The sequence below is a fragment of the Oryctolagus cuniculus genome, chromosome 6, assembly GCF_051225735.1.
Source record: "Oryctolagus cuniculus isolate XC-2025 breed Fujian yellow rabbit chromosome 6, ASM5122573v1, whole genome shotgun sequence".
NCBI lineage: Eukaryota > Metazoa > Chordata > Mammalia > Lagomorpha > Leporidae > Oryctolagus > Oryctolagus cuniculus.
In genome coordinates this window covers 2,550,625-2,578,614 of record NC_142872.1, presented here as the reverse complement: position 1 = coordinate 2,578,614, position 27,990 = coordinate 2,550,625, and the positions used below count along the sequence as shown (strand labels likewise).

At 55.5% G+C, this 27,990-nt stretch overlaps 1 protein-coding gene across 2 annotated transcripts; it reads right to left on the bottom strand.

The window, feature by feature from the left end:
- Positions 1–4: 4 nt before the first annotated feature.
- Positions 5–26,913, bottom strand: NLRP3 (NLR family pyrin domain containing 3). 2 transcript variants are annotated; one of them, XM_070075751.2, is made up of 10 exons: positions 26,283–26,913; positions 19,802–20,323; positions 17,791–17,904; positions 15,593–17,381; positions 12,899–13,069; positions 11,070–11,240; positions 9,152–9,322; positions 5,281–5,451; positions 4,391–4,561; positions 5–636 (listed from the first exon to the last, which is right to left on the bottom strand). In XM_070075751.2, the coding sequence occupies exons 2-10, from the start codon at positions 20,076–20,078 to the stop codon at positions 537–539; spliced, it is 3,135 nt and encodes a 1,044-aa protein (XP_069931852.2). In that variant the 5' UTR covers positions 20,079–20,323; positions 26,283–26,913; the 3' UTR covers positions 5–536. The 2 variants fall into 2 exon arrangements, with proteins under 2 accessions (XP_069931852.2, XP_069931854.2); XM_070075753.2 differs by having other exon boundaries at positions 26,287–26,913.
- Positions 26,914–27,990: the final 1,077 nt, after the last annotated feature.

The following is a 27,990-nucleotide window of genomic DNA, read 5'->3' as shown; positions in this document are numbered from 1 at the left end:
TTCATAGAGCAATTAATTCATCTTTATTAGTTCAGATAAGTAATTTTTAAAATTTCAAGGTACTTGTTTTTAAAAATTAAGTACAGGAAACAATTTAACACAATAAATACAAAAAGGTTGTTTTATATTTCTGAATTTTCAGCAAGCTACAATAGGCGTGAATCTTTATTAGAAAATATAACTGTTACAAAACATTAAAAATAAATACATAGTGGACACACAATTACAAGACAGCATGCAGGGCGTAGCTTTATGCAGTGGTCGGTGGTCAGTCCACTGACAGACAGTGGGAGTGTGAGTGACAAAAGCCAGCGGAAATCGGGAAAGGCAGGCTAACCATAGGGGCTGTGCCCAGAATCTCTGCCAGGGGCGCAGGAGGCACAGGGTTCCCCACGTGAGGGCTCCACCACAAGCCCTGGCTCTCCAGCTGGACCTGGGGGACAGCGGAGCTGTGGTCTTGACACTGGATGCAGGAGGGTTCCTCCCACATGGGCGCACCTGGGCACAGGTGGGCGGGGAGGGGGGCAGCTCCGTTGCTACCACGAAGGCTCGAAAACGACAGTCAATGCAGGTTTCTCTTCCCGCAGTGTTTCCAAGGCGTGGATCGTCTCAGGGTTGAAGTACATCTCACACAACCTGCGGGGCAGACAGGTACTCAGAGGCGGCTCGGCGGGTATGGCGCTCTGAGCGCGGCATGTCCACGCGGCCCTGTCGAGTTGGTAACCTCTGTGTTGGGAAGAACGGGACCTGCACCCCGCACGTCTACCAACACAGTGGCAAGGCCAAGTGGTGGCAGCTGACCCGGCCGGAGCCGCCGCAGACAGTGCCCATGCACTCGGTGCCTGCAGCCTCCCTGTCAATGACCGCCTCTGAGCATCTCCTCACAGCTACATGTCGGCTGTGCTGTGGCAGCCCGGGCCCTCCAGGCCTCCTCGGACCCAGGGCTTCAGACCCCAGGAGCCAGATCTTTGTCCTGTGTCGCTTCCATCGGCCCTGATTTGCTCACAATCCAGTGTTTCCTCCAGACGTGTGTGAATGGCCGGCCAGGGTCTGGAGACCCCCAGAGTCAGAGGAGTCCTCCTGAGACACTAGACGGCTCCTTCTGCCTCTGCTGCTCTGCGTCTCTGCTCTGACTCCGGCTCTGTGTGTCTGTCTCTGTCCCTCTGTCTATGACCCACTCGTGTGTGTGTGTGTGTGTGTGTGTGTGTGTGCAGCTCATGAACACATTTGCCAGACACTGAATTCCCCAGAACCTGAATTCTGGGCTTTTTGGCTCAATGGGGTGTGTGAGAAGATAACCATCTGTGTCTAAGTCACCAGTGCACAGCGCCGCAGTGTTTTCTTATGGCAGGGCAAGCAGAGCCCAGCTGGGGCATCATCTACGCTAAGCCTGTGCCCCAGGTTGGGACCCAAGTATCCCTTGGACTGGGCCAGTGACCTCACCCACAGCAGAGTCCCTAGCTTTGTCCTGACCAAGCTTCCCTGGGTCCCTCCTTCTCTTGCTCTGGGAATGTTGCCTTTACTGCAGGAAACACACCCTGCTGCGTCTGCACAAGAGAGCAGCGCAGAACCACACTTGCATCTATGCACCTTTGAGCTAAGACAGACACCAGAGTCCCAAGACTCATGAAATTTGCATTTGGGGGGAAGAGATAGGTAATGAAACAACAAAAATATAACATGGCAGGTGAGGTGGTGTCTACGCTGAGGGGTGGAGTGAGTGGAGGGGAGGGTAGCAGGTGAGGTGGTGTCTATGCTGAGGGGAGGGGAGGGGAGGGCAGCAGGTGAGGTGGTGTCTACGCTGAGGGGTGGAGTGAGGTGAGGGGAGGGTAGCAGGTGAGGTGGTGTCTACGCTGAGGGGTGGAGTGAGGTGAGGGGAGGGCAGCAGGTGAGGTGGTGTCTATGCTGAGGGGAGGGGAGGGGAGGGCAGCAGGTGAGGTGGTGTCTATGCTGAGGGGTGGAGTGAGGTGAGGGGAGGGCAGCAGGTGAGGTGGTGTCTATGCTGAGGGATGGAGTGAGGTGAGGGGAGGGCAGCAGGTGAGGTGGTGTCTATGCTGAGAGGTGGAGTGAGTGGAGGGGAGGGTAGCAGGTGAGGTGGTGTCTATGCTGAGGGGTGGAGTGAGGTGAGGGGAGGGCAGCAGGTGAGGTGGTATCTATGCTGCGGGGTGGAGTGAGGGGAGGGGAGGGGAGGGCAGCAGGTGAGGTGGTGTCTATGCTGAGGGGAGGGGAGGGCAGCAGGTGAGGTGGTGTCTATGCTGAGGGGTGGAGTGAGGTGAGGGGAGGGCAGCAGGTGAGGTGGTGTCTATGCTGAGGGGAGGGGAGGGGAGGGTAGCAGGTGAGGTGGTGTCTATGCTGAGGGGTGGAGTGAGTGGAAGGGAGGGCAGCAGGTGAGGTGGTGTCTACGCTGAGGGGTGGAGTGAGGTGAGGGGAGGGCAGCAGGTGAGGTGCTGTCTATGCTGAGGGGAGGGGAGGGGAGGGCAACAGGTGAGGTGGTATCTATGCTGCAGGGTGGAGTGAGGGGAGGGGAGGGGAGGGCAGCAGGTGAGGTGGTGTCTACACTGAGGGGTGGAGTGAGGCAATGATAAAGGGGGTGCTTCCTGTGTCCAGCAGCACATTTGAGGTGCCTGGGGGAGCAGACCTGGGGACAGAAAGCACAGGCCTACAAGGAGAGTGCTCCAAGCAGAGGCAGTGGCTGCAGAGTCCCAAAGCCTGCGTGGGTCTGAATCAGCAAGAGACCACAGTGACGTGCAGGACACACCAGCGCTAGATCTTTAGGAGTCGCAGGGCCACCAAGGCAGCCATGAGCTTGTGACAGGAAGACACTGGGAAGAGGGGTGGGAGTGGTGGGGTCTGGCTCTCATCTCAGCTGCGTCCTCTGTTGGCCAAAGTGAGAACAACACAGACGGTGGCACAGCAGAAGCCCAGGGCAGCCGTACTAAGAGGGAATGGTGAGGGCCTGTGCTGTGGCAGAGGATAAAGCCTCGTCTGCAGTGCTGGCATCCCATATGGGCACCAGTTCAACTCCTGCACCCACGTAGCAGACCAGGAAGAAGATCCTGGCTCCTGGCTTCGATCTGGCCCAGCTCTGGAGGCCACAGCCATTTGGGGAGTGAACCAGCAGATGGAAGACCTTTTCTCTCTCTCTTTTTTTTTTTCAGATTTATTTATTTATTTGAAAGCCAACGTTACACAGAGAGAGGAGAGGCAGAGAGAGAGAGAGAGAGAGAGAGAGAGGTCTTCCATCTGATGGTTCACTCCCCAGTTGGCCACAAGGGCCAGAGCTGTGCCGATCTGAAGCCAGGAGCCAGGAGCCCCTTCCATGTCTCCCACATGGGTGCAGGGGCCCAAGGACTTGGGCCATCATGGAAGACCTCTTTCTCTGTCTCTCCTTCTCTCTCTATAACTCTGCCTTTCAAATAAAATTAATAAATCTTTAAAAAGTAAAACAGGGAACTGTGGCTTGAGCTGGAGACCTAAAGATGTGGCTAGGGGTGGGCTGTGGGACTGTACAAGGAGACGCCCAAGATGGCACCAGGGCTTCGCAAGTGACTGCAAAGGGGACAGCACTGTAGAACCTGGAGGCTGATTAATGTCCATGTGGCAAAGTCTAGGGAATTCACAGGACATAGCGGGGCATACAGCACACCTATGGCAGAGCCGGAAGCCTGGAGTGCTTAAAGGAGGGAGCAAGTATAAGGAAAATTAGCCCCTCACAGAGCTCCAAGGATTGCACACCCACAGACAGGATGACCAAGAACAGTGGCCAGCCAGGCTGTGCAGAACCTGCTGACAGAGTGGAGCAAACACAGAGGGTCTCACAGGGGGGTGGTCACAGCCACAGGGGCCACCAACAGCTGGGAAGCTCTACCTAGAGAGGCCGCTGTCCCCAAACACAGCTGCGTTCTGTGAACACCTCCACTACTGGGTGGCTGGAGATCAGTCCCGCAGGCTCCCGCCCCTGCACAAAATACAGCACCAGGGGGCCGCTGTCCCGGGACTGGAGTCTCCTGGAGCTGTGGATGAGACCCTGCCACACCACGGAGCCTCCACTGCTCTAAACACCCTAGTTCATGACACACGTCCCATTTTTTAAATCCTGCAACACCTGGCCCAGCCCCTCCTAGCACCATTGCAGATAAAGGCAAAGCAGTCCTGGATTTTGGTAACTGGCTCCTTTTCCTGGGCACTTTGAATCCATCACGGGGACCCCCTGGCGCGCACTCATTGCAGCCTCTGAGAGGCGCAGCCCCGCGTCCAAGGACCGGGCAGTGCACTCACTGCTGCCTGAGAGATGCAGCCACGCAACTGAAGACCCCGCTGCGCGCGCACACACTGCAGCCTCCGGGAAGCACAGACGGTGTCCGAGGACCCCGCGCGCATGCGCACTCACTGCAGCCTCTGCAGGGGGCAGTCCGGCTGTCTGAGGACCTCGCAGAGCATCATGACGCCCAGGTCGCCCAGGTCGTTGTTGCCCAGGCTCAGCTTCCGCAGGCTGCGGCTGCAGGTCAGGATCGTGCAGAGATTCCAGCAACAGTGCGAGGTGAGGCTGCAGCTGTCTAACCTGCAAGGGGCGGGATGCAGACAGACAGTGTGCCTTGGACCACGCCTGGGCCCCAGCTCCCACCCTGCAGGCAGGGCTGGGACTGAGCAGTGGGCACCTCATGTGCCCGCGTCGCTCCTCTCCCCATTGTAGATGCCAGCGTCTTCCTCAAGTCCACTGGACTGTGCAGGTCACGTTAGCAGCAGTGGTTTGTGAGTTGATTTTTCCAAAATTCTGTCTTCCACCACATTTCCATAAAATGAGGTGCCTCATCATCCACAACCTATTTTTTAATTTTTATTTATTTGAGAGGGAGAGAACTCACATCTTCTGTTTCACTCCCCAAATTTCTGCAAGCCATTGGGAGCCATTCAATCCAGGCCTCCCAGCTGGACTGGCAGAGCTTTCTCTTGAGCCATTGTCTGCTGCCTGCCTGAGTCTGCATTAGCAGGAAGTTGGAGTCAGGAGCAGGAGCCAGACTCAAACCCAGGCACTCTGATATCCCAACCAGTGTGCTAACCCCCAGGCCACAAACCCCCAATCTCACGGCACAGAGATTTGGCAAAAGGACTTGAGTCTCCGCTGGTACCATCTAGAATGTGTCCCAGTTCCATATTTGTGACAAAACAAACTTGAGGAAGACACCTCCCTTCTCAGAGACCAATGTTGTCACAGTCATGGCTCCCCAAGCCCCTCAGCCACCTCACATTCCTGTCCCCTGAACGAGCCGAGGGACTTACTCCAACATCTGCAGCCTGCAGCTGGGGTGCAGCAGTCCTTCACAGAGCAGCTTCACCCCTGCGTCTCCAAGGGCGTTGCCCCGCAGGTAGAGGTGTGTGAGGCTCCTGCTGGTGCTGAGTGCTGCAGACAGAGCTGCACAGCAGGCTGAGGTAAGGCCAGAATTCACCAGCCTGTGGGAGAAGGTAGAGCCTCAATGTCCAGTCCCTCCTGGGCATGGTGCAGCTGCCCAGAGGGGAGGTCATGAGCCCCAGCTTGGATAATCCTGACTCCCGGTCTCTGGCTCCTGCAGGAGACACAAATGATGATCTCACAGACACTTTGCTGGGATCACAGCAGAAGGAGCAAAAGCAAACCAATCCAGATCCCCATCTCCTCCGCCTCTTTGCCATGCAGATTCCCCAGTCCACTGTATCAGAGGAATGTGACCAGTGTAATTGTGTTGGTTTCAACCAATCCCTTCAACTTAGTTCTACACCTACTGGGAAGAGATATCTTATCATGTACCATGTCAGGATAACGTGCATGAATGGTAAATAAATTATGGTAACGCATATCATGGAATCTCTAGGTCTTCAGACACCAGCATGGAGACTCATCCATGATAAATAAAGAAACCAAATCAGTGGTCAGAATTGTGGCTTAATGGGTAAAGCCACCACCTGAGACACTGGCATCCCATACGGACACCAATTCCTGTTCCAGCTACTCCACTGCCAATCCAGCTCCCTGATAATGGCCTGAAAAGAGCAGCGGAAGGTAACCCAAGTGCTTGGGCCCCTGCCACTCATGCAGGTGACCTGGAAAAACTCCTAGCTCGTGGCTTCAACCTGCCCCAGCACTGGCCATTGCAGCCATCCAGGAAGTGAACCAGCAAATGGAAGATCTCTCCCCTTCCCCCCCTTACCTCCCCCCCCCCTCTGTAATTCTTTTAAATAAATAAATAAATCTCTTTTTCAGATCTGAAAAAGAGATTTATTTATTTACTTGAAAGTCAGAGTTACACAGCGAGAGAAGGAGAGGCACAGAGAGAGAGAGAGAGGTTTTCCATCTGCTGGTTCACTCCCCAGTTGGCTGCAACAGCCAGAATGTGCCAATCCAAGGCCAGGAGCCAGAAGCCTCTTTCAGGTCTCCCACATGGGTACAGGGGCCCAAGGACTTGAGCCATCTTCTACTGCTTTCCCAGGCCATAGCAGAGAGCTGGATCAAAAGTGGAGCAGCTGGGTCTTGAACCGGTGCCCATATGGGATACCACCACTGCTGGCAGTGGCTTTACCAGCTATGCCATAGCACCAGCCCATAAATAAATAAATCTTTTTTTTAAATAAAGAGAGAAAAATCAGTGAAAAGTGTTTCTATGGTGATCTGGTTTCAATAGACAAACGAGTGCTATGGGTAGAATTGTGTCCCCAAATCTTCCTATGTTGAACTCCTAGCTGCCAGTATTTCGGAATGTGAACCTTACTTGGAAATACAGTCATTACAGGGGTCATTAGTTAAGATGAGGCCATTAGGTGGGCCCAAATCCAATATCACTAGAGTTCTTATCAACGTAGGAAGTTCAGACACAAAGATAGACACAGAGACACTGAGAAAATGCCACCTAGAGGTAAAGGCATCAGAATACTGCATCTATAAGCCAAGGAATGCCAAAGGTTTTCAGAAAACCACCAGAAACCAGAAGGGAAGTGTGAAATGCATTCTTCCTCACAGCCCTCAGAAGGAACCAACCCTACCAGCACCTTAATCTTGGACTTCAGTCTCCAGAACTGAGAGCCAATAAACTATTATTTGAATCCCTGAGTTTGTGTTACTTCATGATAGCAGTCCTAGAAAACTAATAGATAGAGATTAGTAACATGGACAGATGGATGGATGGATGGGTGGATGGATGATAGAACAGATGAGTGGATAAATAGACATGGATGGATGGGTGGTGGGTGGATGATAGGACAGATGGATGAATGGATGGAAGATAGGGAGATAGATGGGTGATAGGAGAGATAAGTGGATGGATGGATGAAGATAGGATGGATGGATGCATGGCTGGGTAAATGGGTGGTTGGGTAGATGCCTGAATAAATAAATGTATGGGCAGATGAATGAATAGGATGGATGGGTAAATGGGCAGATGGATGTTCATGTGACTGTTGTAAATTGCTCTCTATGTGGGTTAAGAGGGGCTTTCATTTTTTCTTCATGTGTCTGTATTATCTGTTTACACTAGGTGCATGTGACTCCATGCGTTTGTGTTATCTGCTTACACTGGGTGTGTGTGACTCCACGTGTCTGTGTTATTTGTGTTTATACTGGGTGTGTATGACTTTACATGTTTGTGTTATCTGTTTACATTGAGTGTGTGTGACTCCATATATATGTGTTACCTACACGGGTGTGTGTGACTACACATCTGTGTTGTGTTTACGCTGAGTACGTGTGACTCCATGTGTCTGTTATTTGTGTTTACACTGAGTGCGTGTGACTCCACTTGTCTGTGTCACCTGTGTTTACACTGGGTACATGTGACTGCATGTGTCTTTTATCTGTGTGTACACTGGGTGTGTGTGACGCCACATGTCTGTGTTATCTGTTTAAACTGGGTACATGTGACTCTACATGTCTGTTACCTGTGTTTACACATGTTTGTGTGATTCTATGTGTCTTGTGCTTACACTGGGTACATGTGACTCCATGTGTCTGTTATTTGTGTTTACACTGGGTGTGTGTGACGTCACGTGTCTGTGTTATCTGTTTACACTGGGTACATGTGACTCCACATGTCTGCTATCTGTGTTTTCATGTGTGTGTGACTCCATGTGTCTAGTGCTTACACTGACTCCATGTGTCCGTTATTTGTGTTCACACGGGGTATATGTGACTTCACGTGTCTGTTATTTGTGTTTACACTGGGTGCATATGATTTCACATGTCTGTGTTGTGCTTACACTGGGTACATGTGACTTCATGTGTCTATTTGTGTTTACACTGGGTGTGTGTGACTCCATGTGTCTGTGTATTTACACTGGGTGTGTGTGACTTCACATGTCTGTGTTATTTGTGTTAACATTGGGTGCATGTTTCTGTGTCATTTGTGTTTACACTGGGTATGTGTGACTCCATGTTTCTGTGTTTACACTGGGTGCATGGGACCTCACATGTCTGTAGTGTTGGTGTTTTTACCAAGGCTGTGATTTTTGTAACAAAGCTCACGAGCAATATCAGGGTTTGAGAGCTGTTTAGAGTTTGTCTATAGATTGTTGTTGACACTGAGGGAAATACAAGACATTCCAGGAAGTACAGAAAGTTTTAAAAAAAATAGTAAAGCAGTGGTGAAATCCCCAGACCACAGAAATCAGTTCAGGATCTCAAGAAGAAGTTGAGACATTGGCAGGAGAGACAGCAGTGACCTTAACGCAGAGCGGGAGAAGCACTCATGGAGGGAGTGGTGAGCAGAATTAAAGTCAGCAGATGTCAATTAGGATGAGGACTGAGAAGGACCTGTAAGAGCAACAGCCAGGGTCCCTGAGGGCCAACTTTGCACCAAAATCCTGCGTCCCTCACCTCTGTCCCCTGCTCCCTCACAGTCCCCACCCAGACTTCATTGAGTGGCTGTGCCAGTGTCACTGGCTTGACAGGGCAGGTCTTGGTCTGTCTTCTTCACCGCTACCCTCCAACCCACCACAGAGCTCCCAGAGTCCCTGGGAAATGAAGTGGCAAATCACGGCCATTGAACAGAGTGGCAGAGACCAAATGGCTGAAGAAGAGAAATAATACAATAGGAGGCAATGGGCACTGCCCCCATAACCTCACCCACACTTCCCAAATGACAGCTCTGAGGAGGCCTTTTCTGCTGGGACACCCACAAAGACTCACCCCAGTTTCTGCAGGTTACACTGTGGATGCTTGACTTTTTCACACAGAAGTCCAACTCCGTAGTCTCCCAAGGTGTTTTCCCCCAGATACAGCCTGGTCAGACAGTGGTTGGTGCTGAGGACTGAGGCGAGATCCTGGCAGCACATGGACGTGAGGCAGCAGCTGACCAACCTTCCATGAAGACAGCACAGTGTCAGGGTCTCGTCTGTCATTTCCTGTCCCCCAGGGGCCATGGCGGCCCCATAACTGCCTTGCCTCTATGCCAGTCCACGTGTGGGAGGGAGTGAACCGAAGCCTGCAACTTTTGATTCCATTTTCTGTTGGCTGTAATAACAAGCAGGCACCTTCCAAGCTTATGTCAATACTACATCTTACCAGCCGCTGCATTTAGTTTCATTATAGCAAAATACACATCATAAGATTCACCATTTTAACTATTCTGAAGGGCACAGCTCAGTGGCTTTATGAACCTTCCCGCCGTTGCGCAACCCTCACCACCATCCATCTGCACAATTCTTCTCATCTTGCAACACTGAAAGGCTGCACCCATTAAACACTAACTCCCCTTCCACCTCCCCCAGCCTCAAGCAACCTCCATCCTGCTTACTGTCCCTGCAACACTGGCTGGTCTCAGAACTTCACGTAAGTGGAGTCACATGGCCTCTGTCCATTTTCATGTGGCTCGTCTCACTTGGCACTAGGTCCATCTGTGTCCCAGCAGAGATCAGAATGCCTTTTAAAGCCACAGGCCATGGGTGCCACTTCTTACATACATCAAGGCACAGCTGGGTTTCTTCCAACTCCTAGCCACTGTTGGTGCCACTGTAGGTGTGGGGATACAGATATGTGTCTCGGCTTCCAGTTCTGGTGTGCACTGACCTAGAAGTGGGATTGCTGGACAATGGCCATGCTCTCCTGTGGGAGGACCTGCCATGCTGTGCCCACCATGGCTGCACTGCTTCATGCCTCCCCCACAGTGCACAGTTTCCCTACATCCTTACCAACACTTGTTGGTTTCTTGTGAGTCTGCATTTATTTTATGAAAGTCATCCCAATGGGTGGAAATTGGCCCTTTCCAATACTGTCTTCTCCTTGAAATTCCAGTCTCAGGCAGATAGCTGGCACAGCAGTTAAGACAAGACTTGGATGTCCAGACCCCACATAGAATACTTAGGTTTGAGTCCTGCCTCTGCATCTGATTCTAGCTTCCTGCTAATGCACACCCTGAGATGCAGCAGTGATGGCTGAAATACTTGGGTCCCTGCCACCCACATAGGAGATCCCTGTGTAGTTCTGTCTCCTGGCTTCAGCCTGGCCCAGCCTAGCTGCTTCAGGCATTTGGGGGAATGAACCAATGAGTGGAAGATCTTTCTTTCTTTTTTTTTCTTTTTTCTCTTTCTTTCTTTTTCTTTCTTTCTTTCTTTCTTTCTTTCTTTCTTTCTTTCTTTCTTTCTTTCTTTCTTTCTCTCTCTCTCTCTCTCCTTCCTTCCTTCCTTCCTTCCTTCCTTCCTTCCTTCCTTCCTTCCTTCCTTCCTTCCTTCCTCTCTCTCTCTCTTCCCCCCTCTGTCTCCCTCTCCTTCTCCCTCTCCCTCTCCCTCTCCCCCTACCTCTCCCTCTCCCCCTCCTTCTACCTCTCTCTCTCTCCCTCTCCTGCCTTTATTTATTTATAAAAAAAACTTTAAAGGTTCTGGCCTCTCAGAAGCATTAGAAGGGCAGTACCCCAGCATGGGGCACTCTGTGTGTGTGCAGAGGACCTGGGGGTGGTTCCAACTCTCCCATAAAGCAGCAACCTGCCCAGCACTGTTCAGCCAGGCTCCACCCACCGGAAAGGCAGGTATTACTCTATTTCTGTCTTTCCCTGGCACAGGGACAGCAGACTGAGACCCAGAGACCCAGGCACCTGGTGGTGCAGACTCACCAGAGCTTCTGCAGCTGGCAGGACAGGTGCCTCAGCCCCACACACAGCAGCCTAACCCCAAAGTCTCCCAGGGCGTTGTCACTCAGGTCCAGCTCCACCAGCTTCTGGCTGCCACTCAGGACCAGTGAGATGTCGAAGCAGCACTGGTGGGAGAGGCCACAGCGGCCCAGCCTTGGCGCCAAGCACAAAGCATCAGCGTTAGTACCAGGCAGCGTTTGGGTCCCTGCCACCCGCATAGGGTGGCACACCCTGCTCTCTCAAGGGCGCATCACCTGACCAGCGAGCTCACGAGCACAGTTCAGCAGCTCCCAGCCTGGGATCATGAGCATGGAGAGCACCCCTGTGTGATGGCCTGGCAGCAAAGAGCACCAGGTACACCACGACCCACCCCGGAGCTACCCAGGCCCAGGCCCGCACCACGCCCCTGGTGGGGTTGTGCCCAGCTACTTCTTGCCCTCATCGCACTGTGCTCCACCTCACTTAAAGTGCCCTGCAGCAGAAACTTAAGGAGCCGTCGCTGGTGATGAGGGACTTGTCAGAGGCCTTGGTTTGTTTTTCCCAAGGTTCATATGTGGAAATCCTGGTGCCCTTAAGAAGTGGAGGCACCTTTAAGAGTAGAGTCTACAGGAGAAGGTGAGGTCACCGTGGAGTGGCCCTCAGAAGGGACTAAGGTAGCTCTTGTGGAACCCACTTAGTTCCCAGGACAGTGAGCCCTTTTGACAGACCAAGCCACTTCAGTCTGTGCACTGGACTCCTAACTCAGATTCCCAACTCCCCCTCTGCGATCTCCCCTCTCTGTCTCACTTGTGTTTCTCCCAGGAGCCAGGGCCGTGCTGTCTGGATTTCACACTAGTGAAACTGTGAGCTAAGTGAGTTCCTTTCCTTCCTAAGTGCTCAGCCTCAGTCATTGCTGTAGCAATGGGAAAGTGTTGTGACCACACACACCCCAGTATGTGTGCGCCCCATGGGGCGAGAATGACACCACAGCCCCTCCCACGCCAGCGTCCACGGGGCCTGCACTTGCTGCACTCCTTCCTTCCCACCCCACCTCCAGGCCAACTACAAGCAAATGGACAAGGAGGCCTCCTCTGTCCCACAAACCCCACAGTGTCACTGGACTTCCTGCTGTGCCTTGCCCTCCGGGGACCTGCAGAGGACTCTTGTGGGGGTGATGGAGAGTATCACAGAGGCACATGGCTTCCAGATAAATAATGAATCTTTTTTTAAAGGAAAGAGAAAATCACATTTTGGTGTGTTCTAGTTCCTGTCCCCTTGTGGTGTGGCGAAGCTTTCCAGTCTGGGGCTCTGAGGGAGGCCAGAGAAAAGGGAACTTGCGGGGCCTGGCTCTCCTCCCCGCTGCCCTTCCTTCTCCCCTGCCAACACCCCCAAGCACTTGGCCTCTGACCTGCTCTGCCTCCCCCTGCTCCTGTTCTGAGGCCCTTGCCCCCCTGACTTCAGAGCATGGCTGGGTTTGGAAACAGGGTCTCCAAGGAGGAAGTTAAGCCAAAGCAAGGTCCTCAGTGTGGGCCCCATTCACAGGAATGCAGGAAGAGTTCATGACGCAGATGCACAGGGATGACCCCTGAGGACACAGGGGAAGACAGCATCAAGGAGCCCACGAGCGAACCTCAGAGGCCACCAACCCTACGGGCCGTGGACTTGCCGCTCCCAGAGCTGTGAGGAAATAAGCTTCTGCTGTCCAATGTCCAAGCACCACCCCTGGGGCATTTTGTTTCCATGACAGCGTGGGAAGTTCCTGCGCCCTGATGCAGTCCCTAAGAGCCTTCTCCAGTCTCCCCTCTGTCAGCACTGCACACCCATGGGCTTACCAGAGTCTGCGAATGTTGCAGCCGGGATGCTGGAGCGCCTCACACAGGACCCTCATCCCAGGGTCTCCCAGGCTGTTGTCACTCAGGTCCAGTTCTGTCAGGCTTGGATTGGTACTTAGAACTGAGAAGAGGCCCCGGCAAAAGCTGGACGTGAGACAGGAGTTCACCAATCTAGCGGTCGAAGGAAGGAGAGCAAAGGAAATCAGGCTCCACAATAGAAACTGGCGCAGGGTTAAGAAAGGGGTCATGAACCAAAGGCGATTCCTGGAGGGAGAAGGGGCTGAGGACATGAGAAGACCAGGCGGACACCTCATGATGGACGGAAGTGCAGCCTGAGGCTTGGCTGATCAAGAGGGCCTTCTGCTCCCTTTCTCCAGCTGTCCTGGCCACAGCCCAGACACTATGGGAGACGTAGGGAGTCAGGTCCTCCTGTGAATGAGAGAGAGTGAGCCCACGGGGCTGACAGCCGCATCGCAGGTGCTGTCACCCGCAACACAGGTGCTGTCACAGGCACAAGGCTGGAATCTGCAGCAGGGCCGGCTTCTGCCAATGACTTTCCAACTCCAGGTCGCTCTCTGTGCAGTGACACTCGGACTCGCCCTCAGCTCTCGTTCACACGTATGTCTGATTCCATATCTAGGACTGGGTGTTGATTCTGCTGTGCTGACCAGGCCCCCTGAAGGTTCTGGGACCACTAAGCGAGGTCCAGGGGCCGAGAGTGGCTGCTGTCACCAGAACCCAGTGCTGAGTTTCTGCTCTGGGGATGCCACCAGCCTTCTCTGGGTGGGAGTTCTTGCTCAGGCTCCTGGCTGCTCCCCCACAGACCCAGGGCCGCCTCCTTTCCTGTCTGCCCACCTCTCCTTCCCCAGGGCTCTGGTCTGAATGTGGGGTCTCCAGAGGTCCTAGGTTGAAACTCTCACCCAGCACAGTGCTGTGTGCTGTGGTTGGGGGCTGGGCTCGTGGGGGTGACGAGGCTGAGGGTGGAGCCCTCGTGAGCAGGATCAGGGCCTTTGCAAGAGGAAGCCCAGAGATGCCCCGCCCTTCACTTTGTGAGGACGTGGCTGGAGGCCGCCACGTAGGAACGGCACCCTCCCCTGCCAGGAACCACCACGCGGACGCTTCACTCAGGCTGGGCGCAGGCGCAAGGCAGCGAGCAGCCCCACGCTCGGCTCTGTCTCCAGCAGGTCTGAATTCCTGGCCGTCTCAGAAATGGGCCTGCTTCCCATCCCTGTCCCTGAATGCTACTCCGTTCACCATGGCAGGACCCGGTCCTTCCCGGCCGCGGTGGGCCGGAGGGCGTCCGGGCAGCCGGAAAGAGCGGGAACTCACCACTGCCGGCAGAAAGACCCAGTTCCCTCTTGGTCCTGTCCCAGCCTCGTGTGAAGATTGACACACTGGGGCCTTCTACCGCTGGGCACCCAGTGCAGACCGTGGGCAGCCACAACACCCAGGCAGCAGAGCCCGGCGCTCCTCCCTGAGCCTAGGATGGCGGGTTCCAGAACCTTCGCGTCTCACCACTGTGGGGCAGGGACGGACCGACCTGACTGAGCTTTCCCACACCCGGCACCCCTCAGCATCCACAGCGTTGAAAACCAGCGAGGGGTGCACGTCCCCCTCACCCCCATCTCTCTCGGAAGGCTCGTTCCCAGGTGCCCAGGTCCCAAAGCACTGCCCACCCTCCCAAGCTCTCGCCTTCCTGGGCTGTTCCTCACTGCCCTCGGGCCTCAGGGCAGCTCGGGTCCCTCTCCCCTGAGACTCTGGGCCTAGGGCTGTCTTACCCGGTGCGGCCAGCTGCACAGCCTGCCCCTCAGAAGCCCTCACACGGATGGCCCTAGGTCTTGGACTCCCGCCTCTGTGATCAGAGACCACATCTCTGCCCTACACTACGTAGGCCCAGCAGTCCTGATCTCACTGCTGGAGCCTGGCACAGAGCCCCAAGCAGATCACCAGAGGCTGGAGTGTGTGTGAAATCCCACATCCCAGCTAACCTCTGTGAGAAACCAGCATCCCCAAACATTTGCTGACTGCTTTACTCTTTCGGGGGGTTGTTTCTTACTCATCTCTTCTATCTGCCAATCATGAGTCAATGGGTCCGATGAAGAGATCTGGCAGGAATGGGGGGCATTGTTTTGTGCCTGTGGAAACTGCGATTGGAAGACAACTGAACAGGGAGAGCAGGAGCAGCCATTTAGCTCAGTGGTTAAGATACCCATGTCCCATGGGGAGGGAGCCGTGCAGTGGGTGAAGCTGCAGCTTGGGTTGCTGCATCCAGCTTCCTGTTAATGCTTCCTGGAGGTAGTGGATTGAGTCCCTGCAACCCACACAGGAGACCAGGAGTTCCAGGCTCCTGGCTTTGGCTCCTGTTGCAGGCATTTGGAGAGTGAACCAACAGATGGAAGATCTCTCTCCCACGCTCTCTGCCTTTCAAGTAGATGAAAATGCATAAAGAAAAATTATCTAAAAGATGCCCACATCCCATATCAGAGTGCTTGAGTTCAAGTCCCTTCTCCGGCTCCTGGCTCCAGCTCCAGCCCAGCCTTGGATGTTGCAGGTTAGGGAGTAAACCAGCGGACGGGAGCTGTCTCTCTGCCTTTCAAATATATAAGAAAATAAAAGAGGAGAGGAAGTGAGTACAAGAACAAGGTGCAGCAGCAGACGCTTACTCTACCCATGGCTGCAGATGAGCTGGCTTACCTCCATGAGCAGGCGGCATGAGGGCCCTGGCGGTTGGGGCAGCCCACATCAAAGAGTGGACTTTCCACCTCCTCTTCCTCCTCCTCCTCCTCTTCCTCCTTGGGTGAATTATGCAGAAACCCCAGTGAAAGTGATTCTACGCTGTGACAGTTTCCAATGCAGAAAGAGGACACCACGTGGTCCATGCGGGTGGAGAGGTTGATCTCGATTCTGGGGAAGTGGCCCATGGCCTCCCGCACAAAGGCCTCCTCCTGCATCTCATACAGGCAGTAGAACAGCTCCAGCTGGCTTGGCTGTATCTGCAGCTTCTTGGCGTTGGCTTTTGTCTCGATCCACCGCAGCAGCTCTGGCCGAACTTGCTGGGAGATCTTGCAGCTCAGCTTCTTCTCCAGGTAGGAGGCCCTCTCCTGATTCACAAGGCCGAAGAGGAAACGCACAACGAAAATCAGATACCCCTTTTCGAATTTGCCATAGTTTTCGAGAAGGACCCTCACATCTCGGTGTGGGAGGTCCAAGCCCCTTGCCGGCGGGCTCCTCCCTGTGCCTGCCCCCTCCTCCTCCTCCTCCTCCTCCTCCTCCAGCACATAGTACATGGCGGCAAAGAACTCCTGGAAGGTCAAGTGGACGAAGCTGTAGAAGGCCTCGCAGTCCACCTCCTTCTGGAACAGGCTCATCCTCAGGAAGGCAGACACTTCTGCCTCCTGCAGGCCGTGCCTCCTCAGGTCACGCTCCTCAAACAGGATTTTCTGGTTCCAGATGCCATCAGCAGCCAAGGAGCAGAGACCCCGGAGGTGGCCAGAGAGGCGTTGCTCCTGGCTGCCTCCGCGGGACTGCAGCAAGCTGGACAGGAAGAATGTGTACACAGCTGTGGTGGTCTTGGAGGTGGTGGTCTTGGCCCTGTGCTTGCCGCCCTGCATCTGCTGCTTCAGCCCCGTGCACACGATCCAGCACACCAGCGGGATGCAGCACATGCTGAGCAGGACCTCATTCTCCTGGAGGAGGCTGAAGGCCTCCCTGGCCTGCGCCTCCTCCAGGAAGTACTTGAAGAAATACTCCTTCCGCCGGGCCTCGGAGAAGCCCAGCACCTCCACGTGGCGGGGGCGGTCCAGGAGGTGCTGCAGCTTCTCCAGAGCCACGGGCCTGGTGGTGATGAGCAGTGAGGCCTCGGGGAGCAGTTTCTTCCTGATGAGGCTGCCCAGGAGGACATCCCCCCGCACGGCCACCCTCCAGTCACTGCACAGCGCCCCGCTGCTCTCATCGAAAGCACCTTGCAGCTCGTCGAAGCCGTCCATGAGGAAGAGGACACGGGACGGCCTGTGCAACATCTTGCTCACAGGGGGACTGGGGTCGGAGCAGCAGCCGGCAATCAGGTCCACCAGGCTCCTGTGCATCCCCAGGCTCATCTCCCGGCAGTGGATGTAGAACAGGTAATCGAACCTGTCCTGGAAGAGCTGCCCTGAAGCCCAGTCCAGCATGATCTTCCTGGCCAGGATGGTCTTCCCGATGCCCGCTGCCCCCTGGAGCACCACCGTGCGCACAGGCTCGAGGCACTCCTCATCGGCGTCGAAGAGCAGCTCCACCCGGACGGGGCTTGCGGGGCTGTCCCACACGTGGGTCCTGCCGATGGCCACCAACTCCTGCTCCCGCTCCTGCCGGCTCAGGTGCTCCTTGGCCAGGCGAAGCCGTGTGTAGCGCTTGTTGAGGTTCACGCTCTCGCCCAGCCGCGCATTCCTGTCTTCAATGCACTGGAACCTGCTGCGCACATGCTTGCGGTACTTCTTACAGTAATCTAGGGCAGAGACAGCAATCAGACTGCGGGCACAGCCACACGTCTGTGGACGGAGTGGCAGTCAGAACTGAGAGCTGGGAGGTATGGTTTCTCTCCAACACCAGGGGGAGGGAGAGTGTGTCCTGGAAACCCAAGTGTCTGATTTCTCATGGGCACAGTGGAGCAGACCAGGGCTGTATGAAAGCCTCAAGCCAGAAAATCCCTTTCTTCAACCTGCTTCCTGTAAGGGGTCTGCAGCCCAGGCCTTGGAACACAGGATCTCCTCCCCAGGTTCTGGGTTGAGTGTGCGTCTTAAGCAGTGGGGGTGTGCCTGGGCCAGCGGGAAGAACGGCAGAGCCCCTGGCTGCTTGGCTTCCCCCGCCTCCTGAGCCTGGCTCTACACCAAGTGGACGCCCACCCTGCTGCTTACCTTTTCTCTTTGTACAAATGGAGATCCGGGAGAGGTGCCCAAGGATACCCATCCTCTCCTCTTCGATGATCTCTTCATGGCATATCACAGTGGCGTTAGAAACATGTGCAGGTTCTGAACGTGAAATAAATACAAAGGGTCAAAAAGCAGAGGATGACACTTGGCATGGATCAAAGATCCCTGCCCCAGACACCATGAAATCAAAGCTTGACTCAGAGGTGCAGATGGCAGATGGCTCTGAAGCCATCCCCAAGCCTAACACCCTGGAGATGGCCAAGAAATATCACACGTGGTGACCCCAGGTGCCTTTCACCCTTGTCACCCATATCTCATACTTTCAGGTCTAGACTTCTGGGTCTTAAAATTACTGATCTGTCTTACGTCAAATCTGGTTGCTCTACTGCTGAATCAGTGGTCGGTGCTGTGGTACAGTGGGTTAAAGCCCTGGCCTGAAGCGCCAGCATCCCATATGGGCACTGGTTTGAGACCCAGCTGCTCCTCTTCCCATCCAGCTTTCTTCTATGGCTTGGGATAGCAGTGGAAGTGGCCCAAGTCCTTGGGCTCCTGCACCCGCGTGGGAGACCCGGAGGAGGCTCCTGGCTCCTCGCTTTGGATCTGTGCCATTCCAGCTGTTGTGGCCACTTCGCGAGTGAACCATAGGATTGAAGATCCCCCCCCCACCCCGTGTAACTCTGATTTTAAGTAAAATAAATAAATCTTTAAAGAAAAAAGTGCTGAATAATCAGGGCAGGCATTTGGCACAGCTGGTAGGACGCTGCTTGGGACTCCCAAATCCCACATCAGGGTGTCTGGGTTAAAGTCCTGGCTCTGAGCCCGACTCCAGTTTCCTGCCAACGTGTACCGTAAGAGAACAGAAGCTTTCTCAAGTACTTTTGATTTGGGGCAATCGGGTGGGAGTTAGTGCTGGGTGACCTGGAATTTTTGTCAGTCCTGCAATGTAAATTTATTCATTCACCTGTTGGTCTCATACGCCCACACTCCCAGATGCACCTGTGCCTCATCCAGGACCAAGGGGAAGGAGACACCATGATGACCACAATTCAGTTAAGGCACCACCCCTGCCTCAGGAAGAGACTGGGAGGCAGGGAGAGGCCATCCTTTTGCCCCGGCCATGCATGGGGGTACTACTCAGGCATCCTTTCTCTCCCTCTCTTCATGGCGGGGGGAGTGAATAGCATTCTCCATGTGGGATGACCCACTCTCACACTTGGATGCATGGTCATTCCTATTTTCAAACAAATCCTGCTCTCATGTGGGCACTGTCCATGCCTCTGCTTTCAAGTCTGACCTCCGTGGGGGCAAGAACCCCACTCACAGAACAAGGCACCTAGGCCCGAATCACTGGGGCCCTTGCCATCCACGTGGGAGAAGCTGAACTGAGATTCAGCCTCCTGGTTTCAGCCTGGCTCAGCCCTGAGTGCTGTGGGCATCTGGGCGGTGAACTAGCAGATGGAAGAGCTCTCTCTTTGTGACAAATAGAAATTTTGGTTTTGCAAGAGGGAGGGGTTCTGAGGCTGGTGGCACTGGAGTGCACTGAACACACCACAGGCTCCACTCACACAGTGAATGTCACCCTGAATGTCCTCTACTTGCCTCCACCTATTTTTTATTTTTTAAAGATTTATTTATTTGAAAATCATAGTTACACAGAGAAGGAGAGGCAGAGTGAGAGAGAGAGAGAGAGAGAGAGAGAGAAGTCTTCCATTCACTGGTTCACTCCCCAGTTGGCCACAATGGCCAGAACTGTGCCGATCCAAAGCCAGGAGCCTGGAGATTCTTCCAGGTCTCCCACACAGGTGCAGGGGCCCAAGGACTTGGACCATCTTCTACTGCTTCCCCAGGCCATAGCAGAGAGCTGGATCAGAAGTGGAGCAGCCGGGACTCGAACTGATGCCCACATGGGATGCCTGCACTGCAGGCAGCGGCTTTACCCACTACTCCACAGCACCAGCCCCCTCCACCTATTTTTTAAAAGCCTCCATGTACTCACCCCACACTGGCTCATCCCTCTTAGCTCTCTCATAAAGGTCTCTCCTGTTGATGGCCGTGAAAATCCACAGGGCCATGGCCCAGGCCTTCTCCTCCCCATTGAAGTCAATCATGAGGGTGGCAAGATCCACAGGGTCAGCCCTGGCCGCCTGGCCCCTGGGGAGGGGGATGCAGCCCTGGTCGGGGGGGTAGTCCTCCAAGTGCATCTTGAACTTCTTGAGGTCCAGCTCCTCAAGGTCCTCCAGGTACTGGGCCAACTTGCAGCGAGTGCCGGCCATCCCCACTGCCCTTCCAGGGCCCCTGGCTTAGTGTCACATGGGAACAGCAGGCAATGGAAATGGCATAAGAGTAACAGGTGGCTTCTGTCCACTCCAGAAGAACTGAACTAACAAAATCTCAGAAAACTCGGAGGCAAGAGCATCGCTTAGCTGTAATGAGTCACCATCCTCAATTCTGGAAAGTTCTGGCAGTTCCAACCAGGAGCATTCCCTGAGCCATGGAGCAAGAGGCTCCTGTGGAAAGACTGGAAAAACAAACAAATAAATAAGGAATTCCAGAGTCATGATCGCATTGCAGTATGTGGCAAACAACACCTCCTGATGTCCCTTTGGTGCCACTGACCACTGGGCTGAGACCTGGACAAGGTCACCCTGTCCCTCCATGCCATTCCCTGCTCTGTAAATGAGAGTGTGGAAGAGGTGATTTCAGTCCTGCTAACTGAAGGCTCTGGTTTCTTGCTCCTGTTGTGACCAAGGGAAGCTGCATGAGGAACAGAACAAGGAGGCTGGGAGGGGGGTGAGTAACCAGCAACACCAGGCAGCAGCTGGCAGGGGCAGAGAAGGCAGAAACCAAACAATCAGAGTCAGCCGAACAGAGGAACAAGGGGCAAGCAGGCAAGCAGGCACTGACCACACGCGTCTACACTGCAGAATCACCAACATGCATCAGGCATCTACACTGAATCACTGACATTTATGATGGAGCTTCCCCTGCAGAAGTCACTGAGTTTTCCCAAGAGCACTTGGAGCCCCACAGAGGCCGGACATGGCCTGCAGTCTCAGATCCTCCACGTCTCCTGGAGACTGTTGTCGGTGGACCTGGGGCCAAGCGTGGAGCTGTTCTCTCCTCAGCTTCTCACTTGGTGCTGTGGGCAGAGCTCAGCCTGCACCCGAAACCATGTATAGTGTTAAAAGGATGAGTACCCGGGCAGCATGAAGCCCTCTAGGTTGGCAAAAACATGGCCACTCCTCGCCCTTTCTTTTCTGCTCTTTGCTGCTCTGCTCCCAGCCCCAGGCACCACCCCACATCCATCCATATGCACCCAGATTGCTTCTCCACACTGTTCCAACTACCCTGCAGACCAGCCAGCTTCTAACCCCTTGGTCCTTCCTATGATGCCCTGATCCCAGAGCGCACTGGGTTCCCACACACATCGCTGCTGTGAGCGGCTTGCCAGGAGGGTGTGGGCCACGTTTGCTGCTCCTGCCTCAGCCCACATGTACACACACACAGTGCCCAGATCCTGATCCACAAGAAAGCATTCCTGCAACATCGTGAGGATAGACTGGGAGGCCAGCATAAGAAATTTCAATTCTGCCAGCATGTCCTCTCCCATTCCTCCCCTGGTCTGTTTGCCCACCCTGCCACAGGAAGCTAGACTCACCCACGCCAGCCTGGGACACAGCCCAAGGGGAAATGCGATGACTTCGCAGTGGCCACAGCTGGGCCTTCCCAGCAGGAAGGATGTGGTTTAGCCACAGTGAGCAAGCTTGTGTCAGAGGCAAGGGCCCAGAGCAGTTCCTGCCCAGTCCGACCGGGGCAGTGTGTTCTCAGTGGCAGGTTGGGGAAGTGCTGAGCTGGGCTGAATCTGCTCTGCCCACTCTCCCCAGTGGCACCTGTGGAAGCCACAGGGCCACAGCCAGCAGTGAAGTTTCAGGGCCCCACCTACCTTCCCTTGACCTCCTGCGGATGGCAAGGGACTTGAGGCCGGAGAGGGAGAGTGTGGCCTGGCAGAGGTGGGACTGACCAGGCCAGCAGCACTCCCTGTTCTGCCTGCATATCGAGGAGCTCTCCATCATAGACAGAGATAGTTTCTATCTGCTGGCTCACTCATTTAGTATGTTCACAGTGGCAGGGACTGGGCCAGGTGAACTGCATGCCACCTACATGGGTGGCAGGAACCCAAGTCCTGGAGCCATCACCACCACCTCCACGGTGCACATCAGCAGGGAGCTGAACCAGGGCTTGCACCCAGGCACTCCAGTATCGGGTACGAGGCTCTCAGTGCTGGCCAAACACCTGGCCCACAAATCCTAGTCCCTGACCCTTACCTGCTTGCCTGCACTTCTGCAGCACTGCAGGATGAGGCCACTTCCTTCCCCGTGTGGTGTGAGCCAGGCCTGTGTGCAAAGCTGCACAGCGCCCACCCACCCGCAGAGGAGAGGTAGATGCAGACCCGCTCTCTGCTCCCTGCAGTGGCAGCAGGGCCCAGACTGACAGAGGCTGACAAACATCTCCCTCTCTGTGCCTCAGTTTTTTCGTCTGTAAAGTAGGGGCAGTCCCAGAATCCTCACAGGGGATCAAGTGGCTGGATAAATGCAAGGCCCTCAGGTCTGGCACGGATGAGATGGCACCACTGCCGTCCCCACCGACACCACATGCAGGGCACTCTGAGACAGAAGGGAGGCATCTGCTGTCATGGAAGCAGGTGTGTGGTGCAGATTCACATCTTGGGAGCTGGGGCAGGGCAGCCTCACAGGGACAGGGGCTATAGGCAGAGCCTTCTGTGTGTGAGATGCTTGGGACATGAAGTGCTTCAGATTCTGACTTTTTAGAATTTGGAGTCTCCAATCCATGTCCTGCTAATGTGTCTGGAAAGGCAGCACTCACATGGGAGACTCCCATGGAGTTCCTGGCTCCTGGCTGCTACAGGCAGCTGGGGAGTGAACCAGCAGATAGAAGATCTCTCTGTAACTCTCCCTCTCCACTTCCCTTTCAAATAAAATTTAAATAATTTTAATTGAGTATTTCAAAAATATTAAATAATAAGTAACCAGTTGAAAGAGCCAAAGGACTGGCACTGCAGCTCACTTGGCTAATCCTCTACCTGCGGCGCTGGCTCCGGGTTCTAGTCCCAGTTGGGGCACCAGATTCTGTCCCACCCTGTCAGCTCTGTGCCCCTCACCCTGTCAGCTCTGCACCCCTCACCCTGTCAGCTCTGTGCCCCTTACCCTGTCAGCTCTGCAGCCCCTCACCCTGTCAGCTCTGTACTCCCCCACCTTGTCAGCTCTGTGCCCCTCACCCTGTCAGCTCTGCACCCCTCACCCTGTCAGCTCTGTGCCCCTCACCCTGTCAGCTCTGTGCCCCTCACCCTGTCAGCTCTGCTCCCCTCACTCCTCTACCAGTCCAGCTCTCTGCTGTGGCCCAGAAAGGCAGTGGAGGATGGCCCAAGTCCTTGGGCCCTGCACCTGCATGGGAGACCAGGAGGAAGCACCTGGCTCCTGGCTTCAGATCAGCGCAGCGCGCCGGCCGCAATGCTCAGGCCGTAGCGGCCATTTTGGGTGGGGGGGTGAACCAACGGAAGAAAGACCTTTCTCTCTGTCTCTCTCTTTCTCTCACAGTTAGCTACTGTCTAACTCTGCCTGTCAAAAAAAAAAAAAAAAAGAGCCAAAGGAAAAGAAAGCAAGCGCCTGCTCTGAGATGCAGGGGATGGACACCTTTATGGGCCTGGTGATCCTGCACTGAGGCCCTGGGATGGGCAGGGCTGAGGGGGTCCTCAGGACCTTGGACCTGGGTCCCTTTAGCAAGAGCAGCCTGCCCTTGTTCACAGCCCATGAGGCAGACAGCTGAGGGCCACGGTGACCCGGGCTGGGGCCAGCAAAGGGAATGTCGAAGTGGGGGAGGGGTGGGGCTGGGTCCATCCTATAACAAGGGGAGGGGCAGCAGGAGAGGAAATATCAGAATGGGCAATCCCGGCCAAAACGAAGGCAGGTGGGGCTCTGGGCACAGGGGATGAGGAACGTGGGCAGTTCTGCATAAGCGGGCTCAACACAGCACCTGCAGACATCACAGGGAAAGTAAGGTAGGGCTGGGGCAGGTGCAGGAGCCCCACTGAGACTCCGCCAGGTGGGGCCTCCCAGTCACCATGGCTGAGCTCTGTGCCCCCCACCCTGTCAGCTCTGTCCCCCCTCACCCTGTCAGCTCTGTCCCCCCTCACTCTGTCAGCTCTGCACCCCTCACCCTGTCAGCTCTGTGCCCCTCACCCTCTCAGCTCTGTCCCCCTCACCCTGTCAGCTCTGTCCCCCCTCACCCTCTCAGCTCTGTGCCCCCTCACCCTGTCAGCTATGCACCCCTCACCCTGTCAGCTCTGTAGCCCCTCACCCTGTCAGCTCTGTGCTCCCTCACCCTGTCAGCTCTGTCCCCCTCACCCTGTCAGTTCTGTCCCCCTCACCCTGTCAACTCTCTGTCCCCCTCACCCTGTCAGCTCTGCACCCCTCACCCTGTCAGCTCTGTCCCCCTCACCCTGTCAGTTCTGTGCCCCCTCACCCTGTCAGCTCTGTGCCCCCTCACCCTGTCAGCTCTGTGCCCCTCATCCTGTCAGCTCTGCGCCCCTCACCCTCTCAGCTCTGTGCCCCTTACCCTGTCAGTTCTGTCCCCCTCACCCTGTCAGCTCTGTGCCCCCTCACCCTGTCAGCTCTGTCCCCCTCACCCTGTCAGCTCTGTGCCCCCTCACCCTGTCAGCTCTGTCCCCCCTCATCCTGTCAGCACTGTCCCTCCTCACCCTGTCAGCTCTGCACCCCTCACCCTGTCAGCTCCGCACCCCCCCACCCTGTCAGCTCTGTGCCCCTCACCCTGTCAGCTCTGCACCCCTCACCCTGTCAGCTCTGTGCCCCCTCACCCTGTCAGCTCTGTGCCCCTCACCCTGTCAGTTCTGTGCCCCTCACCCTGTAATCTCTGTGCCCCTCACCCTGTCAGCTCTTCACCCCTCACTTTGTCAGCTCTGTGCCCCTTCACCCTCTCAGCTCTGTCCCCCCCTTCATCTCTGTGCCCCTCACCCTGTCAGCTCTGTGCCCCCCACCCGTTCAGCTCTGTGCCCCCACTCTGTCAGCTCTGTGCCCCTCACCCTGTCAACTCTGTGCCCCTCACCCTGTCAGCTCTGTGTGCCCTCTCCCTGAGTGTCAGCTCTGTGCCCCTCACCCTGTCAGCTCTGTCCCCCTCACCGTGTTAGCTCTGTGTGCTCCTCACCCTGTCAGTTCTGTCCCCCTCACCCTGTCAGCTCTGTGCCCCTCACCCTGTCAGCTCTGTGTCCCCTCACCCTGTCAGCTCTGCACCCCTCACCCTCTCAGCTCTGTGCCCCCCACCTTTCAGCTCTGTCCCCCCCACCCTGTCAGCTCTGTGCCCCTTCACCCTCTCAGCTCTGTCCCCCCTTCAGCTCTGTGCCCCTCACCCTGTCAACTCTGTGCCCCCCACCCCTTCAGCTCTGTGCCCCCCACTCTGTCAGCTCTGTGCCACTCACCCTGTCAACTCTGTGCCCCTCACCCTGTCAGCTCTGTGTGCCCTCTCCCTGAGTGTCAGCTCTGTGCCCCTCACCCTGTCAGCTCTGTGCCCCTCACCGTGTTAGCTCTGTGTGTTCCTCACCCTGTCAGCTCTGTGCCCCTCATCCTGTCAGCTCTGCACCTCCTCACCCTGTCAGCTCTGTGCCCCCCACCCTGTCAGCTCTGTATGCCCTCTCCCTGAGTGTCAGCTCTGTGCCCCTCACCCTGTCAGCTCTGTGCCCCCGACCCTGTCAGCTCTGTGCCCCCGACCCCGTCAGCTCTGTATGCCCTCTCCCTGAGTGTTAGCTCTGTGTGCCCTCTCCTTGAGTGTCAGCTCTGTGCCCCTCACCCTGTCAGCTCTGTGCCCCCCACCCCGTCAGCTCTGTATGCCCCCTCCCTGAGTGTCAGCTCTGTGCCCCTCACCCTGTCAGCTCTGTGTCCCCTCACCCTGTCAGCTCTGTGCCCCCCACCCCATCAGCTCTGTATGCCCTCTCCCTGAGTGTCAGCTCTGTGCCCCCCACCCCGTCAGCTCTGTATGCCCTCTCCCTGAGTGTCAGCTCTGTGCCCCCCACCCCGTCAGCTCTGTATGCCCTCTCCCTGAGTGTCAGCTCTGTGCCCCCCACCCCGTCAGCTCTGTATGCCCTCTCCCTGAGTGTCAGCTCTGTGCCCCCCACCCCGTCAGCTCTGTATGCCCTCTCCCTGAGTGTCAGCTCTGTGCCCCCCACCCCGTCAGCTCTGTATGCCCTCTCCCTGAGTGTCAGCTCTGTGTGCCCTCTCCTTGAGTGTCAGCTCTGTGCCCCCCACCCCGTCAGCTCTGTATGCCCTCTCCCTGAGTGTCAGCTCTGTGCCCCCTTACCCTAACCATGTCCTTGTTGTTGCAGTGGGGCCAGTTCTGTCTCCCACAGACACCCCCACAGCAATTGTCCTGAACAAAGTCTTCTTACTCACCTACCCAGTCTTGGGATAAGTTTTTCTTCAACAGTTGTCAGTGGAGACCTCAAAATTCCCCAAATGAGATCACTTTGCTAAAAGACAGGACCGCATCCTGGCAGAATTGCGTGGTCAGCTGGCTCCATCTCTTTTGTGCACAGAATCACATTGCTCCTCCAAAGCCGAGTTTTCATTAAGAAGAGGTTCATTCCATGCAGAAATTTAAAACACTCCACAGTTCCGTGGTCACTTCTTTTTTCAATGTACTGAGATTTCTCAAAGCAAAAACAAAAAAACTGGAAGTGGCCTGGACCAGCTGTCACAACACTCTTCATGACCACATGGTGGGCACTTCTCCTTTTGGGCACCTGACTCACCCTGCTCCTCCAGCTGCAGGCTACGCTGGGGTGTCCCAGCTCCTACTGGGTCTGACCTGTCACCTGCCCCCTCCAGGACTAAGCACAAGCTGGCCAGGCTGCCTGGTGCAGCCCCCAGCAGCCCTGTGGCCTGAAGGCAGCCCCTGCTATTCTCTGCTGTCCTCTGCTGGTTGTCGGTGATAGTGGCACACACCCCCCCCCCCCCCCCCCCCCCGCCAGGGGCTCTCAGCCTGGGGAGAGCGAGTGCAGGAAGGGGGTGGTGCAGCTTCCCCACTGACGTGTCTGGGAGGGGGAAAAGTGCGTCTGGATGGAGCCTAACAAACGGCTCCTGCAGGCCGTGTGGACTGAATGCGTCCCTCCATAATCCATACACAAGCTCCTGAGCCTGGAATTTAGTGTCAGCTGGGAACTCTGAGTGACTAGGAAGTCAGGCAGAGCCCGTGTGGCTGGGATGTGTGTGAGCTTCTGTGAAAGGGGCCCATCCACTGGGTGAGGACACAGCCAGAAGGTGCTGTCTGTGAGGCAGGGAACAAGTCCCTGCAGAAACGGAACCCCCACAATGGAAAAGCTGGACCCACCTCTGGTCTGTCCCCCTTAGCCCAAGGTGTCCTTGCCTGCCCGTCATCAAAAGGAATTCACTGACTTGAGGGAATGATCCAGCTGGCCCTCACAAGGTTCTAATCACCAGACTCAAGGAGTCATCTGCTCCTCCAGTAGATGAGAACCTTGCTGGCCACTGGGGTGGTCTGTGTGGGGGAATGCCAGGTCTGGGCAGGATGTAACTGCTATGTAACCCCCAGACCAGCTGGAGCCCACTTGGCCCTCTTAAATTCCCTAAAGGGCATGGCATCACTGACCAATCAAAGGAAGGTCACAAGCTCCACTGACCAACCAGAAACTTGGACACGAGCTGATCATGCACCTCTCAGCCCCAATTTCAGTCTGTAAGAACCTTCACCCCGCACTCCTCAGGGAACCTGGGCATTCAGCCAGCTCCTTGCTCCTTGCATTGCAATAAACACCTGCTTTCTCCCACCACCCCGATGTCAGTGGTGGGGTTTCTGCACGTCGGGGGAACAGACCCAGTCTGGGGGTTCTACAGTAAGGCCTTCAACCAGTTTGGGGTGTTGTTCGGCAACATCACAAGATGCCAGAACAGCCTCATCTTGACGTTGGACCTCAGCCCCCAGCTCCATGAGGAATGCATCTCTGTGGGCCCTGGGCCCAGGGCAGTGCTGGTAAGGACTGGAAGGCGTCTTGCATGAGGTTGTCTATGCGTCCACACCTGAAGGTCCTAAACACCCCACAGGGGAATGGGTGTGGCCCTCCCCCCACTGCTGCTGGCCAGT

What these genes read in the sequence shown, in the direction of transcription:
- NLRP3 (XM_070075751.2), bottom strand. Translation starts at nt 20,078, where the DNA reads ATGGCCGGCACTCGCTGCAAGTTGGCCCAGTACCTGGAGGACCTTGAG. An exon ending in CATTTGTACAAAGAGAAAAG is followed by an intron (nt 17,382 to 17,790) that starts GTAAGCAGCAGG and finishes TCTCTGCCCTAG; the next exon opens with ATTACTGTAAGAAGTACCGC. An exon ending in TGCAGGCTGCAGATGTTGGA is followed by an intron (nt 4,562 to 5,280) that starts GTAAGTCCCTCG and finishes CGCCCCTTGCAG; the next exon opens with GTTAGACAGCTGCAGCCTCA.